General features: G+C 41.6%; 2 protein-coding genes across 2 annotated transcripts in view; one reads left to right on the forward strand and one right to left on the reverse strand.

Annotated features, from left to right (window-relative positions):
* The window catches only part of cdk12 (cyclin-dependent kinase 12), a 29,051-nt gene extending 18,713 nt beyond the window's left edge, over window positions 1-10,338 (reverse strand). The window contains 6 exon segments of the mRNA XM_034220082.1: window positions 5,254-5,424; window positions 5,536-5,675; window positions 5,767-5,952; window positions 6,833-7,513; window positions 8,343-9,469; window positions 9,471-10,338. Coding sequence (XP_034075973.1) covers window positions 5,254-5,424; window positions 5,536-5,675; window positions 5,767-5,952; window positions 6,833-7,513; window positions 8,343-9,469; window positions 9,471-9,527 — 2,362 coding nt within the window. The 5' untranslated portion in view covers window positions 9,528-10,338.
* Window positions 10,339-11,773: 1,435 nt separating this feature from the next.
* On the forward strand, window positions 11,774-27,041 carry fbxl20 (F-box and leucine-rich repeat protein 20). The gene is made up of 17 exons (XM_034220083.1): window positions 11,774-11,853; window positions 12,043-12,245; window positions 12,551-12,737; window positions 16,031-16,092; window positions 16,880-16,934; window positions 17,085-17,159; window positions 17,863-17,957; window positions 18,077-18,145; window positions 18,921-19,016; window positions 19,360-19,486; window positions 20,881-20,955; window positions 21,506-21,636; window positions 22,429-22,489; window positions 22,659-22,703; window positions 22,797-22,853; window positions 22,956-23,168; window positions 23,887-27,041. The coding sequence occupies exons 3-17, from the start codon at window positions 12,696-12,698 to the stop codon at window positions 23,992-23,994; spliced, it is 1,311 nt and encodes a 436-aa protein (XP_034075974.1). The 5' UTR covers window positions 11,774-11,853; window positions 12,043-12,245; window positions 12,551-12,695; the 3' UTR covers window positions 23,995-27,041.
* The last annotated feature ends 59 nt before the right edge of the window (window positions 27,042-27,100 follow it).

The raw sequence follows: 27,100 nt of genomic DNA on the forward strand, positions 1-27,100 counted from the left end.
TGCCGGTCAACATGTCCGTTAAAGTTGAAATCTTCCGGACAAAATGAGAAAAGTGCCGGTCAAAGGTCTTCTTTGTTATTTATTGAGCTTTAAAAACAAATTGATATGATTCGATATTAAACAAACTAATTATAGTAGATTAACTACATTATTCAAAAGTGTACAGTAACACAGGAGCTTATATTAACACAGGAATAATAAACGGAGCACTCTCTCTCTCCTGACAGCCCGTCAGTATCATGCAGCTCGCGGATCCAGTAATGAGTGACCTGACAGTAAAAATAAACATATCTATAACTAGTTGTATAGGTAGTTTGAGAGGTAATTAACATAGCTACGTGTGATATTCTAACCTGAAGTGTGTGTTTTGCTCCGCTCACCGCTGCAGGTGATCATCTCTCTCGTCAGATTAGACTTCACTCGCGTTTATGTCTATATCGATCAGATCTAGCTAGTTCTAGCTAATGATAGGACTACCTGCTTATCAAAAGACACCTCAACAATAAGCGTCGCTATGCAACCGGGTGAGGCCGCAAAGTATAGCACAGCATTATGCATTTGTTTACATGCCCACCGGAACCCCGAGGCATTACCAACAGATCAACGCACAATCAACCCATACAGGACATCTCTTTCTCCACATTACGTGTTAGACATTAGAATTGACTATTCTTGTCTGTCACATACTATTCTTGTCTATGACATAAGTGGCGCAACTGATGCGGTATTGCGCTAAGGGGAAATTATTTTGACCGGACATTTTGACCAGAGAGATTTAGATTTGCCGGTCTTCAGCATATTTTACCGGTCAAAGGCCGGTAATTACCGGCTAACGGAAACTCTGCTTCAGATAATGGTTAACACAGCTCTACGTCAATTATGATGCGTATCCCTCACCATAAAACAAGATGTCGCTGTAACTCCAATGGACACGGTCCAATCGTCCCCCAAACTTTGCTTGTATATCACCGGTCCATGCCTCAACAGCTCTACGCCAAATCTGAGATCTCACCATAGGCTGTTTACATGGAAACGCATCCCTCGCCAAAAAACACGATGTTGACGTAACTGATATGAAAATGGTCAAAACACCACCAGACTTCAGGTGACAGTTAATGGTCCAGCCCTCAACATGTCTATGTGCCATTATTGAGTTTTCCTCAAAAGCTGTTGCCATGGCATCCCTCGCCGTAAAACACGATATTGCTATAACTCCTATGAAAATGGTCAAAAAGTGCTCAAAGCTCACGTGTGCTAACAGTCCAGCCATGAAGACATCTACGTGACAGTTTTGAAATTTCTTCAAATACACAATGCTCGCTATGAAACGCGGTTCTCATAACTTCAGTGAAAATGCTCCAAACGGCCCAAAACTTCACAGGTTTGGTAACGATGCAGCCATCAAAACATCTAAGCGTATTATGGGGTGTCATCAAATACCGTTGCCATGGCGACAGATCATTCGTCATCAAATGAGTTCAATAGTTTGCAGTTCAAATATTCTGCTGCTTTTCCAAGCTTTTTTTACTTTATTTTCTTCTCTTATCACACATTCAAGCCCCCAGTGTTCATGTATCATTTAAATCTACATTCTTCACTTTCTTCTTACACATTACATTTCAGAATCAATCAATGATTATTTATATAGCCCAATATCACAAATGTTACATTTGTCTCAGTGGACTTTACAGTTTGTACAAAATATCAGTATGACAATACGACACCCTCTGTCCTTAGACCCTCACATCGTACAAGGAAAAACTTCCGGAGAAAACCCACAGTTTAAAGGGGAAAATGGGAGAAACCTCAGGGAGAGCAACAGAGGAGGGATCCCTCTCCCAGGACGGACAGACGTGCAATAGATGCCGTGTGTAAATTGAAAAGATAATACATTTGCAACATAGGTAGAATAGCAATTCAGCGTCAGCTTTTCAGCATAAAGCATTCCCACTAGCAATTTCTTCAGGAATTGCATTCTCTATTTATTAGGCTGTTATGTACTGTTGGAGTGGTGAGCAGGCCTATTGTTTTGGGATATTTGTGGAGTTAGGTGGTCCGTGAGTGTTTTTTTATTGGTTAAGTGGTCATTGGTATGAAAAAGTTTGAGAAACACTGCGCTAGTGTTTTGTCAACGGGGGGAGCCTCGCTGCGGGGAAATTATGCAGATGGCCAGTCCGCCCCTGAAAAATGTCTATGCACACGTTATTATTAATAATAAAGGCCAAAAAAAATTATAAACATTTTCTTTTCAATTTTTTTTTTTAAATCATCTCGCGACCCCCACTTTGGGGACCCCTGTACTATAGGACAGTTAAAAAAAAGAAAACAGTTTAAAAAGGGGAGTGATTAGTAAAATATGCATAAATAAAAAGAAAGAATGCTAACTAGGTAACATAAGATAAGAATAAACAAGTTTAAATGATTGGTTATTGGTTGTGATCATATTCTAAAGATGTTTGGATTATTGAAAAGTATACAGCTCTCTTTCATGAGTGTTCAGAGCTGTATCCATAAACAGATTGTGCATGCCCCTGGACCCCCCTAGAGGATGTGAGGTCCACCCCCCCAAATAAAGCAGGTTAAAATAATTAGATTGCATACATTTTCTTTTAGTAAACACTGAAAACGGGTCCCACATACCCAAACAGCACACAAAGGTTAAAGGAATGGTATGCTCATGACACTCATTTTAAAATAATTATCATCCGATAAAACAGACCAGTCTCTGCCAGTCTTTCTTCTTTTTTTTTTTAATCCGATGACATTATCAGTGATTTTAAACTGATTAATTACCGAAATAACATCAACACTGTGGGCGGCGCCATTTTACCGGACGTGACGTAAACCATGCGTTTGGTTTCGAGGACACGTTGATGTTCATGTTATTTACTGTAGTTACTCTCTTCAAATATGCCTCATTGTATCGCGAAACATTGCCACAATTCTGATAGGAACAATCCACGGAATGCTCGGTTCCATCTGTTGCCAAAAGGTAAGCGTAGGAAGTACGTTCGGAGGCAGTGGCTAGCGAAATGTGGCCGGCCCGAACCGAAAGATCCACAGGCGCATGTATGCAGCGAACATTTCAAGTTTCCGGACGACTACTCTGAGAGTATGATAAAACATAACATGGGATTTATTGAACAACCATTACTTAATGGAGATGCAGTACCATCGGTCTTTCTGGTGTCATCACCGACCAGAACACCAGTTCGGCCAGTTGAGAAATCGCCCTCTGCAAGTGTGAAGCGACGGAGGACCAGAAGTAGTGCTCGGAGTAAGAATAAGGTATGTTATGGCGCATTTCCATTGCAGCGGGTAGCCCCGTTTAAACGTCCTTTATCGTCCAGGCCAGGCCAGTTTTTGGTGGCCTTTCCATATAGCGTAGTACCGGCTAGCGGGTACTTTCCCCCAGTTTTTCCGGCCCCATCAAATCGTGGTTCTAGGGCCAGGGACAACGAGGCTGAGTATGCTAAACTAGAGAGGGAATCGCTAGCAAGGGTGGTACTACATGCATACATATCTAGTAATCAAAATCATTGTATCTACTAAGTAGTACTAAGTAGGCTCGAACCTGTATGGCTGAATTCCCCCATCCAATCTCTTCATATTGCTCAAAACTTCTTCCTCGGCTGACGAGTCCGAACTCAAATACTATGCCATGTTTTCGTGTGTTTACAAAGTGAACGCATGGATGACGTCACGACCATCACGTGACTACTGAAAATGGGCAAAATGGCAGCGGCCTGACGGAATATACAGGTTTTGATAAAAAAAGAGCTATAAAATCATTATTTACCGGGGAATATCGCTGATTTTTTCAGGGTATGGTTTAAACATAATGTTTCACTAAATACTGAAGTTTTGATTAATTATCTAATGAGTGGAGCATTCCTTTAAAGGTAAGCATATAATAACATTAAAATGTGCTAAATATATACACTGCAAAAAAACAAAAAAAGAGTAAAAGTAGCTCACGACCTTTTTTTGTTGTTGAAAGTAGCTCTTGTCCTAAAAAAGGTTGGAGACCCCTGTTATAGAACGATACATTTGACAATTTTAAGCTTGGCCTACCATTTTATTGGAGCGATGAGGAACAGGTGGGGCTTGAAAAGGCCCACCTGTTCAAAGTGGGGAATGACAGAAAAAGTTTGAGAACCACTGGGTTAGGGCAACGTAACCCTATTACAACAGAGATCAACAACCTGTAACAGGGCCTGTGCACAGAATGCAGCTATTCAATACTCATTCTTGTTTAAGAATATGAGCATGTCTACTCAGGGGAGAGGCGGGTGCAGAAACGGTTCACAATCAGGCCAGCTGTAGAGAAGTCCCTCTCAGCTGGAATTTGGGCATAAGATGAGGTTTGAGTCTGTGTGATCTGCGTGTAGGGAGGGGCAGCAGCCATATCATTAGCTAGAACTAGCTAGATCTGATGGATTTGGACATAAACGCGAGTGAAGTATAACCGGACGCGAGAGAGAGATCAGCACCTGCAGCTCTGCCCACTGAGGGACCGGTGAGCGGAGCAAAACACACCAACACACTTAGCTATGGCACTGTCGTATACATTGAATAATTCCATTTGATAATATGTAATCAACTTAGGCATCCCTCGCAACAAAAATTACAATAAAAATATTCATAACTCATATTCGAATACCTGAATCATTTTGAATATTCAATTAATCCTTCCCATCCCTAATTATTATATCTGCAACTGTGCAAAAGTAGAGTTTAAATTGTATAATGAGATTGAAAAAAAAAAAGTTGTACAGCATTGTAAATGTTGATTTTTTATGTGACCGTTTAAGTGAAGCTTAAAAAATGTCTACAATTTGTACAGCCTGATACTTGAAGTCTCGGGTTGAGAGAATTGGGCATGTGGCACAAAGATTGTCATGTACTTTGACCAGCTCAGAAATGTTTACCTACGGTGTTATTCAAAACCATACTGTCATATTAGTCAGTATGCCAGGAAAATATTTAGTATGCCTAAATAAATAGTATGTGAAATGCTATATGCCCAAAGATTTGAGGATGACCTTCTGCATCTGGTGGCATTATTTTTTGGCTTTACTTACCCACAATCCATTGCACAGGGGATATCTGAGCTAAAGGGTCAATGTTCAAGTTGCAGTAGTATGTCCCAATTGTATGCATATAGCACGCAGCCTCAATTTAGTAGGTTAGAATACTGTGTATATGTGTCAATGTTACCCAGTTATGGCATAAAATATCAGATTATTTTACCTTTGTCCTTCTTGAAGTCAAGTGCATCCTGCTTGTCAGTGACAATCTCCTTCATGTTGACCACACTTCGGTGTTTGAGCTGCCGCAAGATCTTGATCTCTCTGATGGCTGTGATGGGGAAACCCTCCTTTTCATTGTCCAAACGTACTTTCTTCAGAGCGACCAGTTCACCTGCCATGTTAAAAAGAGAACATATCACAATGAGAATTGACACTCTGCCTGTATTTACATTAAACACATTGGAGTATCATAGTGACTCGCGTCTAGCTATAACTCCCTTACCAGTTTCTTTGTCCTTGGCCTTGTACACTTGGCCGTAGGTGCCTTCCCCTATGATGCCAATAATATTGAATTTATCTACACAGCGTTTGCCCCAGTCACTCTGGGTGTGTTTGCGCTCACCATATCGCGCGCAGCAAATCCTGTAAACCATCAAATAAAATAAAAATGTGACTTGATTTGGGATGAAGAAGGGGAAGTTTTGGACATGGGTAAGTAATGAAAGAAACTGACTTTGGTCTCTTCTTAAGGACTGCCGGGGTGGGGTAGCGGCTGTTGGCCTGGCGGATGGGGCACTGTGGGGGTGAGGAGTCGCCTCCAGGCAGGCAGGGTGGTAATGGAAGGTCGATCAGTGATGTCCGGCTGCGAACTTCCTTTTCCTTCCTGGATGGCCTCTGAGGAGGGGTGGACTTCTTTGGACTGACGGAACAAAATAAAAAGAGTTTTAGAGAAAAGTATAAATTGTTGAAGCGACAAGAGAAACAAACATTAAATATATACTTAAAACTGTGGACGAACAACAATGTAACTCTAAGGTTGGGACAGAGCAGACCATGAGCGCATGGGACTTGGACCTTACATTAATAGAGGATTTGTAATCATTTATTATCAAAGTTATCAGCTGCCTCTTACTCTGCTTAGAAAGGTTAAACATGGGGGCCTAACAGAGCATTTAACATACAGTAAGAATATTATGATAATTTATGCAAATTATGGGGAAAAAATGTCAATAGTAACTTGTTTGTGAGTCTGTTATGTACTCCTTTTAACCTGAGGCTCAAGTTCATATCTTTCTATGTGAACATTTACATTAAATACATGCATTTGACATTTTTGGGGGGAATCAGGTGTGGAAGTAGCAAGACCTGGGAGAGCTTTTGTTTGCACGAGTGGTTTTGTTTTGTTTCATGTACTGTACTTTGGTATATTTGCATTAAGGACACACTTGAAAACAAAATGGCTCATCTTAAGGGTCAATATACTTATTACCCATTTATCCAAATTTGATGCATGAAATGGCGTGCGTCACTTTAAACTAAGATGTGTGACGTTATATTTGTTGCAGTATAAAAATGATTGGAATTAAGTAACAACTGAAAGAGTCTGAAGTAATAGCATTAACTTGTCACAACTTAACAAAAAAAGTGATGACTCCAGAGTCATAATGATGTTAAGTATGGTTTGGTGGCAAAAAGGGATAGAATTCATTGCACAAATCATCACTTTCACTTCATATAAGAGATGCATTAGGACCAGTGGGACGTATAGTGTATGTCTGTAACCTTGAGGGGGTACTCACCTCCCCTGAGTGTTTCCCAGCAGTGCAGGTGGTAAAGGCAGGAGAGGCAGAGTCGACGTCTTGTGAAGGGGCATCTGGCGGACAGGGCTGCGTGGAGGAGCCGGAGCTGGAGATTTGGCCTGGGATATGGTTGAGGGTGTAGGAGGCTGAATACTTGCTTCGGCCTGAGGTTGCGGTGGAGGAATCTGGATGACTGGGGCGGGTGGCGCAGGAGGAGAGGGAGGAGGAGGTGCAGGAGATGAGGTGGAAGAGGAAGGTAGAGGTGCAGAGAACTGATCTTCAGCGCTGGGAGCATCCTGGGATAAGGGCGCAGGTGGTGCGGGCAGAGGTTCAGCTGGTGTTGCAGAGTCTTTTTCTGGTTGGGGAGGTGCAGGTTTAGTGGGCCTTAGGGCGGAGGTGCCTGCAGATTTACGTACTGCCGGAGGAGGGGTGGAAGCACCACCACTAGCACGAGCAGCCGCCTCAGCCGCCTGCCGTTCCTTCTTCCTGCGACTTAGCTCTGCTCCCAGGCTGGAGTTGAGTGGCAGGCGGGAGGGGGGAGAGCGGCTCGTTGGCCGACTGCTGTGGGAGCTGGCCCCCGCTGCAACAGAGGAAGTATGTCTCTTGCTACGGGGACGAGAGGTGGAGCGACGAGAAGTCGAGTAGTGCATCGGGGAGCGACTCCTGGAGCGGCCAGAGCGGCTAAACAAAAGAAATACATTTTAGAATGCCATAAACATTTTCTAATATACTGCATTTCTACATTAAAAAAAGAGAGCTTTGTTAAGAGTGAGTTTTTGAACCGTTTACTGTTAAATCACAAGCTGCAGCTCTATGCCTTACTGTGGCAACTGGAAATAATTAGTGGCTTTGACCAGGATGGTTATGGTCTAATTTGTAGTCAGTGGTGATGTTATAGCCTTGCTTTTTTTAAGCTACAATCATAGGATTGCATTTTTTGTAATTTGCTTTTATTAATTGATTTGTATTTCTGTTATTCTAATTTGGATCACTTAGGGCTGCATGTAAGGTGATTTAAAAAAGGAAGTCGAGTTGACCATGTCCTGTTAGCCAAAGTTTGTGGTATACATTTTGCAATGCAAAATTAAACAGCTGAAGTGAAACCATGCGGTCACCTGCCTGTGTTCACAGTACCTTTTCAGCCTTTTCATGTTTTCACCCCCAGGCTTATGTCTACAGTATAGGGTGTTTAAGAGAATTGACAAGCTTTCATTAACAGTAACTATTTTTGCTAGAGGGTTGGGGACTCTGCAAGTACAACAAGTTTGCCTGACTTTAAACTTACAATTCAGGTTTTTATAATCATATAGTTGGAATAGTTGTAAGCTCAATTATAAAACACCAAATCAAGTTTCACTATGCAAACATAATACCAAATATGACTTGAGGGTTAAATTGGTATTCTATGTCATCATGCCTGAAGATACTTAACACGTTTCCAATAAACAAGTGTTTAAGTTAAAGCTATTATTCCCTAAGATGTAAAGACCAACCTGCAGTTTATACTCACCGAGACATGGGGCTGTTGCTGGAGGACCTGCGGGTGCCATAGGGGCTGATGGAGCGTCTCCTTGAGTATGGGCTGCTGTCCCTCTCATAGCTGGAGGACCGGTGTCTGCTGCCATAGGGGCTGTCTGATCTCTGTCTGCTGCGGCGGGAAGTGTCCCCATAAGGATTCGGGCTCTGCTGGGCCACCCTCCGCCTGGAGTAGGTGTCATCCACCTGCTGTCCATACCCACTGGCCTGTGGACTCTCGCTGCCAGCCGCTCTTCTGGGACTGGGTGAATGAGCAGCATTTGCGCCCTTCCTGCGTGGGCTACCCCTATTCGAAGACTTGCCCTTAGGGCTGGACTTCAGGCTCTTGGAGGCCTTGCGGTGGGTCTTGTCTGCTCGGTTCCTCTGGGAGGAGCTTTGGCTGCCCTCCTCTGCTCGGCCCTCTTTCCGCTGCTGCTTCTCTTTGCGAGTCTTTCCTGAGCGGCTGCTTTCCTTGCTGCGAGATGAGGATGTGGAGGAAGTAGCACTACCTACACTGGCTGCAGGCTGTGTGGTGAGCATCAGCTCCGCACGTTTAGAGTCACCCTCTGGCTGGACATGGCGTTTGGAGGAGGTACCTGAGGAGGCAGCCTTCTCCTTGTTCTTTACAGCAACCCCTTTCTCGTGGTCTTTGCTGTTCTTTTTCTTGATGCCACGTTCGCCATTCCCAGGGTCTTTAACTTTGTTGGGGTCCTTGGGCTTTTTTCGGGAATGTTTGTGTCCCTTGTTCTCCATGCCACCTGTTTCTGCCCCGGCCACCTGCCTATCGTAGTCTGGTGACGGCTCCTGTAAGTCCCCGCCCCCCCTCTCCGAGGGCCTGGAGGACGGTGGGTCTGAAAAAGTGTCCGAGTCCGAGCTGATGTCGTCGTACTCCACGAGAGGCTTCACCGTGTTGACACCAGGTGGCGCCGCCGCCGCATCGCCGAGGGTAACATATTCGGCTCCAGGTGCAGAGGATTCCCGATTATGTTTGGTTAATTTATGCCGTTTGCGTTTTGTAGAAGAAGAAGACATTGAAGATTTTACAAGCACCTTGCCTTCCTTGCTCGTCTTGTCTCCAGCGGAGGTACGAGTCGAGGCCTGGGTCTGCTGTGGCACGCCGCTATAGGCTGCTGGATTCCGGCTTCCTCTTGGTCCCATGGTGTCGGTCCGACCCAGGCATCCCTCACGCCGGCGTCGGTGCCTCTCCTGCGCTGGGCCTCGGTGGTCCAGCAATTCATTCACAAGAGAACAGTAGCTACTCCACTCCAAATGCCAAAATAAACGTGTTACTAAGCAGAAACTGGGCAAGAATACACAAAATAAACACACCAGGCCTGTCACGTCCAGTCCTCCTCAAAGCCAATTCATTCCTCTGAGATCCCCAACATAGTTCGTCAAAGCTGAAAGATGACAAGGTGGTTTTCCAGTGCTGTAAAGTATAGTACTTTGAATTAGTCAGTGAATGAAAAAGATCCCAAGCAGACATCGGAGCATTGTGGGGTCGTCTCCGTCTCAAATATAGCTAGCACCGCTAGCTAATGCTTGGCGGCTAGCGAGCTGATTCGTAAAAAAGAAAAAGTCCCTTTGTGAAAGGTGTCCTTGTTCGGTGCCAAGTTAAGTAAAGGTGCTTTTATTCCACAGAATTACGGTTTAAGCATTAAGAAACAAGCAAATGCCTTCATTAAAAGCAGCTCGTTTCTCGAACAAAATGAAAACTTGACCCGGTTGGTACTGTTTACATGTTCCCTTTTTAATGCAAGTTTTATCCACTATAAATTCAATATTGTTTAGAAATCATAGTATTTTCGTGTGCAGTAGATGTTCCAGTTTATTATCAATGGCTCTGGGAATCAACCAGGCCTATATTTAGGGCGATGCTAGTGGATTTAATATTATCCACAGCCCTATCTGAAGGAGACTACAAACGCCATTGTGGCTCCTGTGACTGGCAACTTCTCGAATCTCTGCTCATAGCGGAATGAACCGGAAACAGGAAAGCTGTCAATCAAGTGACGTATCTAAGCAACGGCCAATCAGAACACTGTTGTACACAATGTTCCGCCTACTGTACACGTGATCGAGCGACAGCTGCGCAAAATGCTCAGAGATGCAACAATCTGTCCAAGAAAAAACAAACAAATAAATAAAGTTTTAACCATGAAATGAAGGAACATATAAAAACACTGGTAACACAAAAGTGGGAAGCTCCCCCTGGGTCTTGCGAACGCCAAGATGTATGTCATCTGGTTTGGTCTAATTTAAAATAGGACAATTACCCATTAAAGAACAACAACAACTGATGTGATAAGGGCACATTTAGTAGGTCCTGTTTTACTGTCTCATTTTCTTTGAGACTGGCCTTTGTGTCTTAACTCATTGCATGTTCATTCTAAATACTCTACATGTGGCCATGTTATACCAATACATAACACAGAGAAAAATGTAAAAATTGCACTGAGATGACATAAAACAATTTGTACAGATCAATCCGTATGCAGCAGTTGTAGTAGGCTGATGTTGGAAATAGGGAAAACATAAAGAGTGAATAAAATATGAACAATTAAGGTGATCAATAAGGTGCACAACTCAGATGTACACAAGGCCTGTATTGCAAGCAGTAACAGTGTGTAAATAATTTGTAACTATAAAGAATAACAGTAAATTGAAAATATAAACATTCCAAACGTCAGGAAACAGCTAGGTTTATTTAAATCAAACAGATTGAGGGATACAAAATTGCACATCCAAAACAGAGCTAAACAGGGTTTAAACCACCTCAGGCCCTCATGTCTCTGCTATCAGTCTTTAGTGTGGGTTTGGTACGGAGGCTACTTTTTGTAATCCAAAATTACCATGCATTAATACAAGGTGAACCTAGTCATGTGAAGTTCCTGTTTCAATTAATACATTGACAGTCCACTAAACGTTCTAGTTATTGTTTTACTAGTGTAATTGTATATCCTTGGCTTAATGGTTAATTGAGTTAAAATAACCCTTAATTTTCTTCCATAATTCTAATGTTTATTGACATTCACTAAAAATATGCTAATCATTTCTTATTATTTTCTTAAATAAAATTCAAATGTGTAATCAAGGACCACCAATCTTGAGATCAATAAGTTAGCCAGATACATGTTTTGTACAATTTTGTAATGCTATTATTCAATGTGTTGAGGATAACACATTATCAACCCTCAAGGTTGCAATTTGTTTTGCTGTTATGAATGATTTATTGTGTGATTATAAGAGCGTTTTCTTAATTGTAACAATAAGTGCAATAACAAAGAAAGTAGGTTCCATGTTTAAAGCACTGTTGTCAAGCATGTTCCTTGGTTCGATTACGCAGAATGACGAGCAGCCGTCATGGATGCTGATTGGCTCCACTGTCAAACTGGGGCGTGTCCAATGAAAAACAAGGAAGTGGTGTTTTCTACAATAATAACAAAGTTACAATGAATGCAATAGAATAAATAAGAGTTAATAATATACTCTAAGTCATTGATATGGTAAGTGTGTCTTAATAGGAAAAATGTAATTGTGATAATAATTATGAGCGCTTTGTTGTACACTTCTAGGACAGGGACTTCTAGTGTAAACGACATTAAAAGCGCTATTTATTATTAGAGGAAGGCTGTCTGAAAGATATCACAGACTATATGCTCACGTAATCCTAACTTGTCTTTCTTTGTCTTCAGGGGTGGCAATTTATACCGACCACCTGGGATAAAACTAAATTAATGTAACATAGCTCTGAAAACCTGTTGCCTCTAGCCAGGCATTCGTGCTACGTGGGCTGTCGAAAGGTTGACACCCCACTTTGATATTTATCTTTGCTCATATGAGCTTGGAGCCTACTGGACCCGCACTGCGAGCTTTGGTTTTAAGGAACAGCCAGCAAGTAAGTAGCCAGAGTCACTCGTGTGCATTGTGAAATAGGCCTATACATGCTTCGGTGCAATGTCTTTATATTTATTATTTTTAAAGAAGATGTAGGCGTAAGACTGCTCCATTTTAGGCTGCCAGGCCTATTCCTTTCGGTCTTTTGTGTGGATGGATGGGAAGCTGTGTAGGGGAGAGGAGGGGGAGGAGGTGAGGGCGAAGCAAGCAAGCAAGCAGATAAGAGAAGTGGCTTATTGGCTGTCTGCTGCCTGTAGCTCATATTCTTTTAATCAAATATAAGAGGTATTGACGTTTGTTTTACAGGCCGAAAAACAACAACGACATCGCACCCCACTGAGAGGACGGTAGCATGATAGTCCGTGGAGGGGAATCGGCGGAAGACGGCCCGTGTCTGTATTTTACTTCGCCTGCACCGAATCCATTGAGTCGGTAACCACCAGTGTCCGACATGGGGAAGGAGGTAAACGGTGTTTCGCGGAGTCGGTTTGAGGTGAGCTAACCATCAACATTACCTGACAGTCACTGACACGCATTCAACGTAGCTGTTTAACAAGTTAGGATATGGGCCTACACTGAGGCTGTCGCTGTATTTATTGTAAATCTGCGTTTATGGTGAGGCTGTTGATGCAGCTTCCGCAGTCAATGTTTGGGATTAGGTCAAATGCTGTTGTTTTGTTCAAACAACATATCCTAAGCATGGCATGTTATGTCGTTCAGGACTCGTGTCGCTATTATCAGTTAGCATACCCGACTGTTAATCGATGAATGAGAGGGCTTTAAAGGACCTCAAATGTTCCACTCGTTTCGCCGTCAAAACAAAGACACAAAGCACGCCGAGGACATCTCCGGCAGACATTAACATATGTATTAAGAAGAAATGTGTGGGCTTCACTTTTCTAAGAAGCAGTTTTATTATGTTCTTCATATATGCCAGGGTGTGATTATTTACCGACTTTATTTGTTGGGGAGTCTGTCGAGCCGTATTGTTGTGAATGGCCGCTGCGGTTGTGGGGGCCTCGGGTAGTGACTGCTACATGAACCCCCTGTTAGCACGGACACTATCAACAAATAGGCCCAAGCCACCCCGATGTAACGCACCATAACCTGTTATGATAGCACCAGGGCCACATTGAAGCTACACACATGCTACGGTGTTATGTAGCATTTACCATTGAGTAAACTTTGTGTCGCAGCCGCAAGAAGCGTAGCTGAATATGTTGGTGAAACTTGCACTCAAACGCTTTGTATCCGGCCGTTGACATTGGGCGGCGTGGCCTGTGCACTTGGTGTTGTTTAATCCCCGACTAGCGTGGGATTTGTGTGTGGTTTTATTTATTTTTAACTGTGCAACAGCTGACTACTCGGAAGATTCAGGCCGTTACCTTCTGACCCGACAGCTGCGGTAGAGCTGCTTTGTCAAGTTAAGGGGATTTGGGGTAGGAAACCGGAAGTGCCACGAACTAGACTTCAAATTAAAATGGGCTCATCTTTTTAATTTTTAATTTGAGGTACCTGTTTTAAAGATTTTTCGTTTAAATGGGAGAAAACACCAGTCTTTTTTTTGTAGTCTCCTAGTATTGGTTTAGCGGCAAATGTGGTTTTAATTATGTATACTTTTGAGTATACGTTTTACAAATCAGCTCCCTTCACTTTGCTTTAGAAAAAAAAAACATTGTCCATATACTATTTCTAATATGTATGTTTCATCCTGTATTCATCATAGTCAGTATATGTAGACATTATAAAACTGTGATGTCTCCATTGGGGCAGTAAATAATAAACATAATGTGGACAAGTTTAAAAGTCCATCAGGAATACATTACTTCTCAGTTGGTTGGGTCGGATCCCATAGGGTATCTTAGTATAACATTGAGTGGCTGTTACAAATCTTTGATAACAAAACTTAAAATTGTGTATACGTTTATCTGAGAAACTCATGCAGTCTGTGAAATGTTTGATGGCATGATTGATCTGATATTTTACCATGTTTAAAAGGTAAATATGTCATATATTTCTTAGTTTATTTGTCAAAGACAATGCTTATTCATATTTGGTTGATTTTGAAAATAAATGCAATGTATCTAGGCTTCCAAGTAGTTGAAGCATATAGGATTAAAACACAATACATCATTTTGGCTTATTTCACTTGTCCAGAGTTAGCCCAGTAGTCTAATTGTAAAAAGCCTGAAGCCTGAGACTTGAGATCAAATAGTTACAAAAGCAATTTCTAAACTGTTTGTGGGGAGAGTTTTATTTTAACAGGCATTTCCAGAAACTTCCTCTTGCACTTTGTCTGGCTTTACTGCTCTGCAGCAGATAGTGATCTGATGAATACCAGCTCTAAACAAAATAATACAGCCCTCTGAAAAGTTGACAGGCATTAATGATCCCTAATTCTATTTCCCAAATAAATAGGAATTCATTTACATTAGTTCGTCAGAATCTCAAGCGAAAACATACAAAACGATTTTTCCAAAAGATATATTCACTTTGTGTTTTGCTTTACAATAATCTCTAGCTGGCGGTTACAGCTCACCCAGTTTTCTACCTCCTGCCAGGCCTGCTTCACTAGCTATAGCTGACCAGTGGAGAAAACATAATGCTCTGCATTCATGCAGCATCAGGTTAATTTTTTGTTAGATTACAAAAGGTGACAGTGTATGCCTGTCGACCATCTGCTTCTTTGGAAATGGCCCTGGATTATTTGGCCACAAAGTAGCGCTGTGGAAGGCGAGCTGTCAGAGTCAATTTGCCCTAAATCCAAATGCGAAATGTCTGTCCTTTATACCCCGTCACAATTTCAAACATCTGCGCTGGCAGGCAGACCCTGCATAGACAGCTGTGATTTTGTGGAGTGTGTCTGTTTATCAGAGAGACATAGAAAGGCTATGACCCAGAGAAGGCTGGATTTCTAAAACGGCAGACCTGTCAGTTTGTTTTTATGAGCTGATGAATAGAATTGTGTAAGTCCCTCAAAATCAGAAACTATTGTGAATAACGTTTAAGGACAGACACCTATAATAAAAAAGGCACGCAGTAAATTATGTTAATACCCATGAATCAATGTATTTACACAATAAATATTTTTATTTATTTATTTTGGGATCATGGATGCTTCATATTTGTAACTGTAAAGAATTGCGCAAATAAGAACATGCTAATTCCTTGTTGATGTAGACACAGATGTTTGCCTCTTGTAAATATCATGTGCATGTTTTATTTACACACTTAAGCCCCCGCCTCTCAATTACTCTGTCCCCTGTTTAGATTTATCTTCCAAAGAATCTATGGAGGAAAATGCATTTGGCCAGACGTTGCTTTATTTGCCTTCTTGCGACTCTGTGAATGACGGTCTTAGTTCTGCAAATCCAGTTTACAAATGATGGAAACCCTAGTCATCAATAACTGTGTATTTAAGTATCTGGATCTTGATCCATGCTTCTGTGTACTTAGGCTTTTTCTGTGGGTCAAGGACCTGTATTTGCTGAAACAACATACAATGATTTGTGTGGAAAAGCCTTCTGTTTGAAGAATGTGGACCAATTTGTTGTAGACTCTCAAACTATATATTGTAACTAATTCCAGGGTAAATCCTCAGTAAATACTGATGGAAATGTAACAGTATAAACAACACCGGAATCATGCGGAAAATATGCATGTTGCACTGATTTTGCTTCTAGAAAATGTCTCTTTGTTTTTATGCTGGGGTTGTCCTTGTGTGAGGCGATTGGATAGAGGGGGCCCTGGCTACCAGGACTAATATTATCCTCTGCAACCTTTCAGATGTTCACAAATAGTGATGAGGCGGTCATCAATAAGAAGCTGCCCAAGGAGCTGTTATTACGGTGAGTGACATTTCAAAACACTTAAATCAGAATCTCTTTAGGGTTTTTGTCAAGTGAAAATGGCATTATTGTATACTCCCCTCCCTGCCTACATTCCCAATCGGCACATCCAATCATACACAAAAGCACAATTGGCCTTGCACTACGCTCCTTCTCAACAACCTCCAAATGTTGTGCATTTCTTTCACAATCATATACTGTTGTGTTTACATGCCCCTTAGCAAATATTTGAACTAAACTAACCACTGAGATGTAAGTTTCCCCTCGTTCCCCACCCTGCTATAGTCGCATTGTAATTAAAAACAGATGCCTGAGGCTATAAAGCATTGCAATCAAGTTAAGGCTAAAAAATATAAATAAAATCCAAGAGCCCCTGAGCACACAGCAAATGAAGGCCATAACTCCAGCCTCCGCCTCGTCAGCCCAGCTGCCTGTGCTGTGGGCCAGGTTCATCACCCTGATTTGTGAGGCTGGCAGGCTGCAATGGGACTCACTGCATCCCTGCCTCAACACTAACACAGGTTTTGCTGCATTGAGTGAAGCTTATAGTAAGTTTCCAGCTCTATTGCTTAGAAGCAGATTGTGTGTCTTCCTCTCCAGGTCCCTCTCTTTGCATAAACAAACAGGGTACATACATTTTTAGTCAAAGACAATATTAGCTGTTTTACTGACACCCGTGTGTTGTGAGGGTGAGCAGAAGCAGGGTTGAGTTGGGCGGTTTACTGTAAAGAGGAAGCTTCTCGCAACTGGCCTCAGGGTCTCTAAACCGTCCCTGTCTGTCTTCCAGAATCTTCTCCTTTCTGGATGTGGTGACACTCTGTCGCTGTGCCCAGGTCTCACGGGTGAGTCTGTGTTCACCAGGTGTGTGTATGCATGTGTGGGTATGCATATGTGCGTGACGGTGCCTGTTTGTCTGTGTGTTTTAGTGTGTGTATGTGGTATGTTTGAGAACAAACTTGACCCTAAACGTCTTTCTTCCCCCCTGCTCTCAGTCCTGGAACGTTCTGGCCTTGGATGGCAGCAACTGGCAACGCATCGACCTCTTCGACTTTCAGAGGGACATTGAGGTAAATCTGATCTTCATTTACTTTACTCCTACCTTTTAACTTCAGTCCTTGTTATGTACTCTTCCCTTCACGCTAAAAGGAGTACTCAAACCCAACATGATCGTTGGTATACCAGTGACTCACCCTGTGTTACCTAGATTTGTGAAGAAAAACGTTTCTCACTAAAAAGAGATCGAAGAATCAAAAAACAAAGAAGTGTTTTGATGAATTGAAGTAAATGGGGTCCGTGTTTTACAAATCTTTCGCAAAACATCCTTTCACTAACACCCCCACAATCTCAAGCGTATAAACAAAGTCCTACGTACTTAGTCATATGCTCACTACTTCCTAATAAACATGTATTTTTCTAAAACCTTATTATTTGATTCTATTCTCACTACAGTACTTGTAGCACGTCTCTGCAAGCTTGACACTGTTTCTGTGGAGATAAATGAGACTTGGATATCTATTGTTTGTAAACGGATGTGGTGATATTAGTTTTGCTCTTCTTAAGCGTGGCCCCCATTTATCTGAATTCAATACGTCTTTGGATTCTTTATTCAACGTGGAGTCATGCTGGAAAAAACAAGTTCTCTTTAAGAGTTCAAGGTAACACTGGGTGAGCAGTTGATTTTAAAGTAATGTTTTTATTTGCTATGTTATTACTTTAAGTTGAGGTTTAGAAGCAGATACAGCCGGCTGAAATAATTGTTTTTGATTGCAGGGCCGGGTGGTGGAGAACATCTCGAAGCGATGTGGGGGGTTCCTCAGGAAGCTGAGCCTGCGGGGGTGTCTGGGTGTGGGTGACAGCGCCCTGAGGTGAGTTTGGAGAGGACATGGCCTGACAGAAATCTTAGTTCTAGTTCAGAGTCTGGGGCGAGCGAGACCAGCGAGTTCTGTGTAACTGACATCACATAAACAATGTTTTTTCTCCGTAGGACTTTCTCGCAGAACTGCAGGAACATCGAGCTGCTTAGTCTGAACGGCTGCACCAAAATCACTGACAGGTATGCTTATGTGTCTTTTGAAAGTCTGTCTGATGAATTCTACAGATCTTCTTATGTGTATTTATTATGTGTATTCGTAAGTTCTTGCCTAGTTATTTGAAAACTTGTGTATCTTGTTGTGTCTATATCAGGGGTGTCCAAACTTCTTTCACCGAGGGCCACATACACAAAAATATATGAAGGCTGTGCCACTCACTAGAGGTGAGGTATATTGCCTCATATGCTAAGTTATAAGTTAACAAAATCAATCAAATGTAGGTAAATTAGGCTTGATACTTGAAAATGCTGTAAGAAACACAACAGCCTACATCACAGCTCTCCATAGGGTTTCATTTATTTAGTTTGCAGATCATCCCTTAAAACAGAAGCTTCAGATTGCTTATAAAAAGATTTGTTATGCAAATAAGTGATTGGGCTTTTTATATGAACTAAGATTAGTTTGAAAATGTTTCCAACTTTAATTGATTGAATTTATTTGAAAAGTGCGCACACATGAATACTTCGATATATATTTGTACATATATTTAATTAGTACAATATGACAAGCACCAGTTTAATTTGTGGGCCATATTTCATTATACTATTTGAACTAGCTGAGGGCCGTTTCAAAATGGGCCGCGGGCCGCATTTGGCCCCCGGGCCGTAGTTTGGACACCCCTGGTCTATATGTTCATTGTAAAGCACATTGTTAAACTGGTTTTGATATTAGCTATTATAAACGTTATTATTATTATTACTTCTGCTTGAAGTGGCTCATTGTCTTTCTCCTCTGCAGCACGTGTAATAGCCTCAGTAAGTTCTGTCCAAAGCTGAAGCACCTGGACCTCGCCTCCTGTACCTCAATCACCAACCTGTCACTCAAAGCTCTCAGGTGTGTACGGTCAACATTGTGTTGTACACTTCCACTGCATTTACAACATCTAAAACACCCTGATTCAACACTCGGATACAAGCTTACATCCCTCATTTATTTCCTTTGTTCAAGCCACAATTGTAACAAATCAGATTTTAATGAAATACTCCCACACTTTACAATCCTATTGTATTTGGTTTGCACAAAAGGTTTGTAAGATTTCCCTCACATTGTGTACTTTCTGTGTACATTCTGTCCTGTATATGCTCTCCCTCTCTCATTGCTGTGTTCTTGTTTTGCGATCTGTGTCTGGTTTTGTTTCCATCTTCTTTCCTGACCTTTCCTTATTTCCTCTTGTCAGTGAGGGCTGTCCCCTGCTGGAGCAGCTCAACATCTCCTGGTGTGATCAGGTCACCAAGGACGGCATCCAGGCCCTGGTGCGCTGCTGTCCTGGGCTCAAAGGCCTTTTCCTCAAGGGATGCACACAGGTATGCCCAATTATTTCTATTCGTTTATTTCTGCCCCTATTTTTATTGTTTTTATCTGTTTTATGACCTATATATATTAATGTTGCATTGTTGGAGGAGCCTGGGACTTAAATTGTTCATTGCCATATCTACACTGTAGCTACTGTGCATATGACAATAAAGCCTTGAATCTTAATCGAAATGTTATCGAAATCCCAATATCTGAATCACAGTAAGCGCAATATTTGTCAATATCTGAAAGTATTTTGGTGCTGCAGAGAAGTCCTGGCGTAAAATAATATTCTACCAACTAGATCATTTTAATATTGATTTTTAATGTTTTAAACTATTGTAGGATTTATTTATTTATTTTTTCACAAATTTACTTTTTAGGAGCCCTTGATTTAGGTAAGTTCTTGATTGAGCTTTGAATTTAAACATTTTATATAAAATACATTATGAGTAACCTTAGCCAGTATGGGATATTGGAAAACTGTAGTGCAGCACTGCACTAGGTTTAACGGTTTTTGTACATTTCTTCATAGCAGCCATCACTTATCTCACCAACTACCAAGTTCCTCTTATTTTCATTCTAATACAACCAGTTGCTGCTACTGCAAACACTTCCTGTGCAATAGACAGTATTTCTGAGGAATGCAATGCCAGACACTGTTTACAGCAAATGTGAACGCTTTCATATAGCACCATCCGGTTCTATTAACAGTCAACACTGCAGTGTGAAAATACAACCACATATGTATCTAGGGTTGTCACAAATAATCTATTTAAAGGACAAAACAAATCACAACAGAGGCTGTGTTGCCAGAGCCGCCGATTCAACCGAACAGTCATTTTAACGTTTGTTCAATTATATTGTGTTGAATCGAGATATGTTTGTTTGTAGAACAACTCTTTATATCAGTGACAGTAGAGGGGTTAGGTGTGATAATCCTTATATGTTGGTTTGTTAGATTTTTTTTTTACATGTTATTTCCATTGTTGTATTTCCTTCCTTTTTAGGCAGACTGACTTATCAATAAAATGTGTTCTTTAATAATCTTACACTTTTTATTGCGTTATATCTTTCTTGCCAGACACGTCTGCTATTTATTTATATATTTATTCAATTAGAGTTTGTCTTCACTTTCAAGCTACTACTTAGATTTGTATCGTACATGATATTTCCTTTTGGCCCATATGAATGTGAAATCATGTCTTTGCTGTAAAAGAGGTCAATGCTAGTCCCCTGAATAGACTATGTTGGATGACAATATTGATGATGATGATGATGATGATGATGATGATGATGATGATGATACATTTACCAAATAATAATAGTACTAAATGTATTATCAAAGTACCAAACATTAATGAATGTTCACCCTCTGTCTTTCCTCTGCCATTCTCCCCCCCAGTTAGAGGACGAGGCTCTGAAGCACATCGGGGCTCACTGTCCGGAGCTGGTCACACTCAACCTGCAGACATGTTCAGTAAGTACAGACAACAAGGCGAGAAGATGAAGGTGGAGAACGTCCTTTTTTTTGCAATTTCACTGACATTTTTCAAATTGAATGCTCGTCGGTTAAATTAAAATTAAATTTCAACTCCAATCTCATTGTGGACTTCCAGCTGTTACAGCCTATAATCCACACAACGCGGATATATTTCTCTGGCGGTACCCGTCTTCAAAATCCCCCTCCTTCAGCACCTCCTGAATGCTCTTCATCTCTCCATCTTCTCCTCATCTCACACCTTAGGATCTCATCATCTCCTCTTGTCCCAGATGTTCCTTCCCTTGCCTAGCTTTTTCTCACCTATCTATCCTCGGCCTGATCTCCAAAGAGTTTTCTTGAGACTTGCTTGAAACTAAAAATGCAAGGAAAAAGAAATTGCTGTCATTTTCTGAGTGTCGAGGTGGTATTCATGAATAGATATGTTATATTGCACATAGCTACTTTTATGCACGGGAAAAGTTTTCTCATCTACCCTTAGATGGATTTAAGTGTCTCACAAACACCACTCTTGTTTTTCTGTGAGCAGCAGATCACAGATGAGGGCCTCATCACAATCTGCAGGGGCTGTCACCGCCTGCAGTCTCTGTGTGTGTCGGGCTGCGCCAACATCACAGACGCCATCCTGCATGCCCTGGGACAGAACTGCCCTCGCCTCAGGTCAATTCAAACACATACACACTGTTCCTCATACTGAGGCACGCACCACTTCCTAGACACTGCACATGTGGATTATTTCTTTACATTTAGTCTGAAAATCTTTCTTTTATTGAGTCATTATCGTCTTTACACTGTAACACAAATTTACTTGAGTACTATATATTAAATTAAAGTATTCTGATTGAAACTCTAGATCCTTGAAAACTGATTTCTTTGACTTGTCTGAAATGTTGGAAAAAAATCCACTTCATTTTGTTATTCTCTCTTGCATTTTTGATTCGTGCAAACAGGTTTTTAACACTTAATATATGAATGAATTGCTTTCAGGGAAGGATGTTTTTGTCATTGTCAAATATTTGTAATAAAAACTCTTAACAAGAAGGGAATTCACTAATTACACGCAGACCTCATTGAAGGCTGTTTAAATAAGTGACAAATAATGTGTGTATCTGCTCTGTGATTTCAATCTGCTGCAAATTGATGTGTTTTTCTTTCTTGGCCCTTGCTACACTGTTTAACCAAGTTTCAAGAAAAATCTGGCCAGTAGTTCTCTCTGCAATCCTTCTGACAAACAGGCAATTATGATCAATGACCTCCTTTGCAGAGGTAATTGATAATCCTGCCATACGTACAATTGAAGCATGGAGAATAAGAATCTGATGGCTAAGAATACAAACATTGGCCTTTCTGCAGTAAAGCTATCTCAAGCTGTACTACAGTAGACTCAGATAGATTACCAGACTGTAAGTAGTGCTATTGAATAACTCTCTGCTCCTCTTTTTCTCATTTCAGAATACTAGAAGTGGCTCGCTGCTCTCAGCTTACAGACGTGGGCTTCACTACATTAGCAAGGGTGAGTGTGCCATCTTGGTTACATGCAAAAACAAAGACTTAATGAACACACATTTGAAGTTGATGTCTCATTTGCTTTTATTCCAAAATCATCTTGAAAACAAAAATATTTCCACATTCCCAACGCTATATCAGACATTCCCCTCTGTTTGTCACTTTCTCTGCTGCAGAATTGTCATGAGCTTGAGAAAATGGATTTAGAAGAATGTGTGCAGGTAAGTAAACAAACCCAGCAACACAAACACGTTTCCCGCCGCTGTTGCACCAAGACTGCAGTTTGTGACATTTGTCTTTTTCTGTCTCCTCAGATCACGGATGGAACACTCATCCAGCTGTCTATCCACTGTCCTCGTTTGCAAGTCCTGGTGAGTGTCATTAGCCACTCCTGTAGCGTTTACCCAAACCCCAGCACATCTTGTTCTGGCGGACAGCTGAGTAATGGAGCTCCTGTGTTGGTCCTCCTGTAGAGCCTGTCTCACTGCGAGCTGATCACGGATGACGGCATCAGACACCTGGGCGGCGGCCCCTGCGCTCACGACCGCTTGGAGGTGATCGAGCTGGACAACTGCCCCCTCATCACAGACGCCTCGCTGGAGCACTTGAAGAGCTGCCACAGTCTGGACCGCATCGAGCTCTACGACTGCCAGCAGATCACACGCGCAGGCATCAAGAGACTAAGGGTGAGTTGTGTGGACTGACATTAGTGAGAAAGCGCTGATTCATATCTAGAATGTACTGTAAGCGCCACATTTGTGAACTTCAATTTTGGCGCAATGTTGTTTTCATTGATCAGTGACCGTATGTTTTAATTGCCTTTATAAGGTAATGATGTTGTAACCCTAAATGTCCATTGGTTGTGAGTTCAGGCTCAAATATCCAGGCTAGTTTTGGACTCTGGAAGGTTATTAATTGAAGTAAAGAAGTCCTTTACCAAAACAGCTCATCACCTCTCAACCTTATAACCTGTGTAAGCTCCGTGCTGCAACACATAATGTATTCAAAATGTGTTGTGTTTTAAAGAAAACTCAATAAGGCAACTTATTGATGAAAGTGTGTTGAAAGTATAAACTATTTAGAGAAGTATATTTATAGTCAGTTGGGTGTGGAGCAACTCACTTCCTGGGTAGTAGTAGTGGTTTAAATGATGCATGAAATTCAAGATGGCCTATCATTTCAGCTTCAAAACAAAGATTGATTTTTATGAAGACATATATGTTTCCATCAGTCTGGTAAGGGAAGCAACAGAGTTTTAGATGTCAAAGATTCATTCCACTTTATCCAAATTAAACTCAGAGTCGGCTCTCCACCCACACAGTGATGAATCAAGTGAGTGAAATGTTTGTATTTGAAGTATTTGTACAATCTATTAAGACATTTTTCATTATTTTCTCTCGACAGACCCATCTGCCTAACATCAAAGTGCATGCGTACTTTGCCCCCGTCACTCCGCCCCCCTCCGTCGGGGGCAGCCGTCAGAGGTTTTGCCGCTGTTGCGTCCTGCTATGATGTAAAGACAACATCCCCCCCTTCCCTCTCCCTCGAACACGCTCCCCGCAGCTCGTCACTTGACCCCTGACCTGCTGTCCTCCTCCTGGCACCCCGTCAGAGTACGTGCTGGTGTGCCCCCCCCCCCCGCCCCACCACCCTACCACCCTTTTGAGCTGCAGAGAGAGGGAGAGAGCCAAACCACTCTACAAGATCTTGGGTAACTTTCCCCCAAAAAACATTCCCCAATCTCTCCTCAAACACAAATACAGTTCATGCACAGCTGACTCTCCGATGTGCACACACACATTTAAACACACCGATTTACTCTTCGAAGAATGTCACAACATTCCTGGTCTGTGGTCAGTGGACAAACCACTATTACAAAGAGGGTTATGTAAAATACAATGCGGTCCCTACTGTTCAAGGGTTTTAACTCTCAATCATATAAAGTAAATAATAATATTCAAATCCAAAAACCGTCGTTCTGTATTTGAGAAGAGTGATACTATTTATTTAGCACTTTGAGACGGATTACAGTCATAGCCTTTAAACAGAAAATTGAAAAAGCCCTCTTAACCTCTCCCAAATACTTCCCTCAGTGTTAACAGCTACCGTCTAGACGGGAACTACACTTGAGTAGATCCCGTGTTAGCTTTGTTCTGCAGTTTATGTCGAAAAGAGCAGCGATGCAGCTAGTAAACTGCCGACACCTCCAACACACACATAGAAAGCAGCAGAAAGCCTATTTTTGTGATTTAAAAAAAAATACTTGCAGTTATTTGCACTTACAGTAAAGCAAGGATGAGACACTTTAAAAAGATGACCATCTCAGAATCTAAGACTGTCATTCTACTAACAACACACACAACTACAAATCTCCATGCACACACTGAGCTTGCTACACCCGTACCGTCGCCTCTCTCTGTCTCTCTGTTACAATCAGATGCTTCAATATACTGAAGAGGAAAAAAGACAAAGTTTCATATTTTTCTAAAAATGGACCCCAATTAAGACTCACAAGTTGGGTCTCCAAAAGATGCCAAATGTTGCATGTAACACCTCTAGTTTTTTAAAATCGAATTGTAAATAAATTTGGACTGCGGAGTCCGAGAGTCAAAGCCAGCTAAACGACAGATGATGTTATGAGATCAGGGCAGAGGTTTCTGTCAGTGGGTCTTTCCGAGGGAACTATGGCGACGCTCACACATGCTGGGTAAAGTGTCTTCGAAATATGTGCTGGCGCTTAATGGACCATCAAAATGAGCCGTCACTTAATCTGGAGTTTGACAGAAGAACTGACTGTGACTGGACTCTGAACGGTTCTGTCAACAGCAGAAAAAGACGCTGTTTTGACTGGAGAAAAAAAAAAAGTCTGACATTCATGTTGTCAGACGAGAAGAATGGAAAGAAAAAGCCAACTGGAAACAATCCAAGTACGTTTATTTTCAGTAAGTTTGATTTCATTTAGTTGATCTTGTTTTTGCATCGGTGACGTTTCTGATGACGAGGAAGTGGTGTGCAGCGGTGACTTTTCGACTCCCATGAGGACTTGCAGCGTGTGACACCCTGCCAGCTGTGACGCTGCCCGATGTATAGACCAGATCAGTCACTGAACGAGGAAGTCAACTGAATCTTGAGCGCACAATTCTGGCCTACTGACAGATATGATAGAATGATTTTTGTCTCATCGGAGGGCGATAATGGACTTCGGAGCCACGCCCTATGAAGTATTGAAGCCTTTTTCTTATGGATTATCTTCTCCTGCACTTGCACCTGCTTTATTCTGTCTCATTTTCTTCAAATTTTCTTTTTATAAATGTGTCTTTTACTGCTTTTCTTTCTGATTTCCTCCACCTTTTTTTTCCCTCTTCTTTCGCAGTTCTGTTTTGGTGTGGTTTGGATTGCGCCTGCTTTGTGTTTGAAGTCATGAGTTCAGTGTCTCCAAGTTGAGTTTGAGCCCTCTTCCAGTCCTCAGTTTTGATCTGATGGTGTTTGTGTTTTTATTCAGAGTTTATTGTTACTAAATGTCCAGAGTGTAGCCTTTGTCTAGGGGAAGTGTTGGAGCCAGTGCAATTGTAATAAATGTTCAAATCTGAGTTGGATTTTTTCAAATGTGAGTTCAGAAGGGGTTCACGATGACATACAGTATGTATGATGTAGGTTCTTCTTATTGAATGTTTCCATCAAGGGGAAGTCGTCAGGATGGCTGTTCAGGCATAGTTTGCCACATTAGCAGAATCAGATTTTTCTCCCATATGCACGCTGACCTTCATTGTATGCCTTGCCCTCTCAAAATGCACCCTGCCCAAAAACTAAATCTATAATGACTGTTCTATTCACTTTGAGATCTGACGGCTTCAGCAGGCGGAATAATACAAACTGCGATGATTCAGTGTAATCCAGTCTGATCTGTTTTCTTTGAATGGGGGTTTACGGGAGCTTAGGGAACAATTTAGAGTCAAGATGGCGGATATATGTAATGTATTCTGTCACTTGCCTTTGGGGTTAAGGAGGTTAACTGGAGGAAAAAGTAGAGGTTTGCAGGATTACAGACTGTGAGCCTGGTTGTTAAAACCCTTGGCGTGCACTGTTTGTTGCAGTGCTTCTTACACTAGTGCTCAAACAAGTCCGACACATTGAAGGGATTGCAGGTAATCTTTGACCTGCTCCGGATGGTTTTATATGAACAAAATAAATGTTATATCAGTCTTTTCATGGTACAGTATACACTACAGGCTCTACAAAGCAAACTTATCTTTCCTCACTGTATCAAACACCGCTTCGTCCTTCTGTCAGACCTTCCACCTGTTCATTCGGAGGTCGAGATTCTGCGCTCTGGATGTGTTTGTTTTATGTCCCAAACACTGGAGTGAGGACAGAGGGCAAGAGATGAATCCAAGGTGTGTGTTCGTGGGAAATTGACACCTGAGAAAATTAAAAAACAATTTTGACAATGACTGTAGCTCATATAATTACTGTAAATCTTTTCCTTTTTTTCTTTCTTTTTTTATTAACCGATATAAATGAATATGTACGTATGAATAAATATATACCTATATTATTAAGACGTCTGGATTTCTCTCTGGTGTTGAACTTGATCTCAATTCACAGCTAACAGTCGTTT

This window comes from Gymnodraco acuticeps, unplaced genomic scaffold (assembly GCF_902827175.1).
Source record: "Gymnodraco acuticeps unplaced genomic scaffold, fGymAcu1.1, whole genome shotgun sequence".
NCBI lineage: Eukaryota > Metazoa > Chordata > Actinopteri > Perciformes > Bathydraconidae > Gymnodraco > Gymnodraco acuticeps.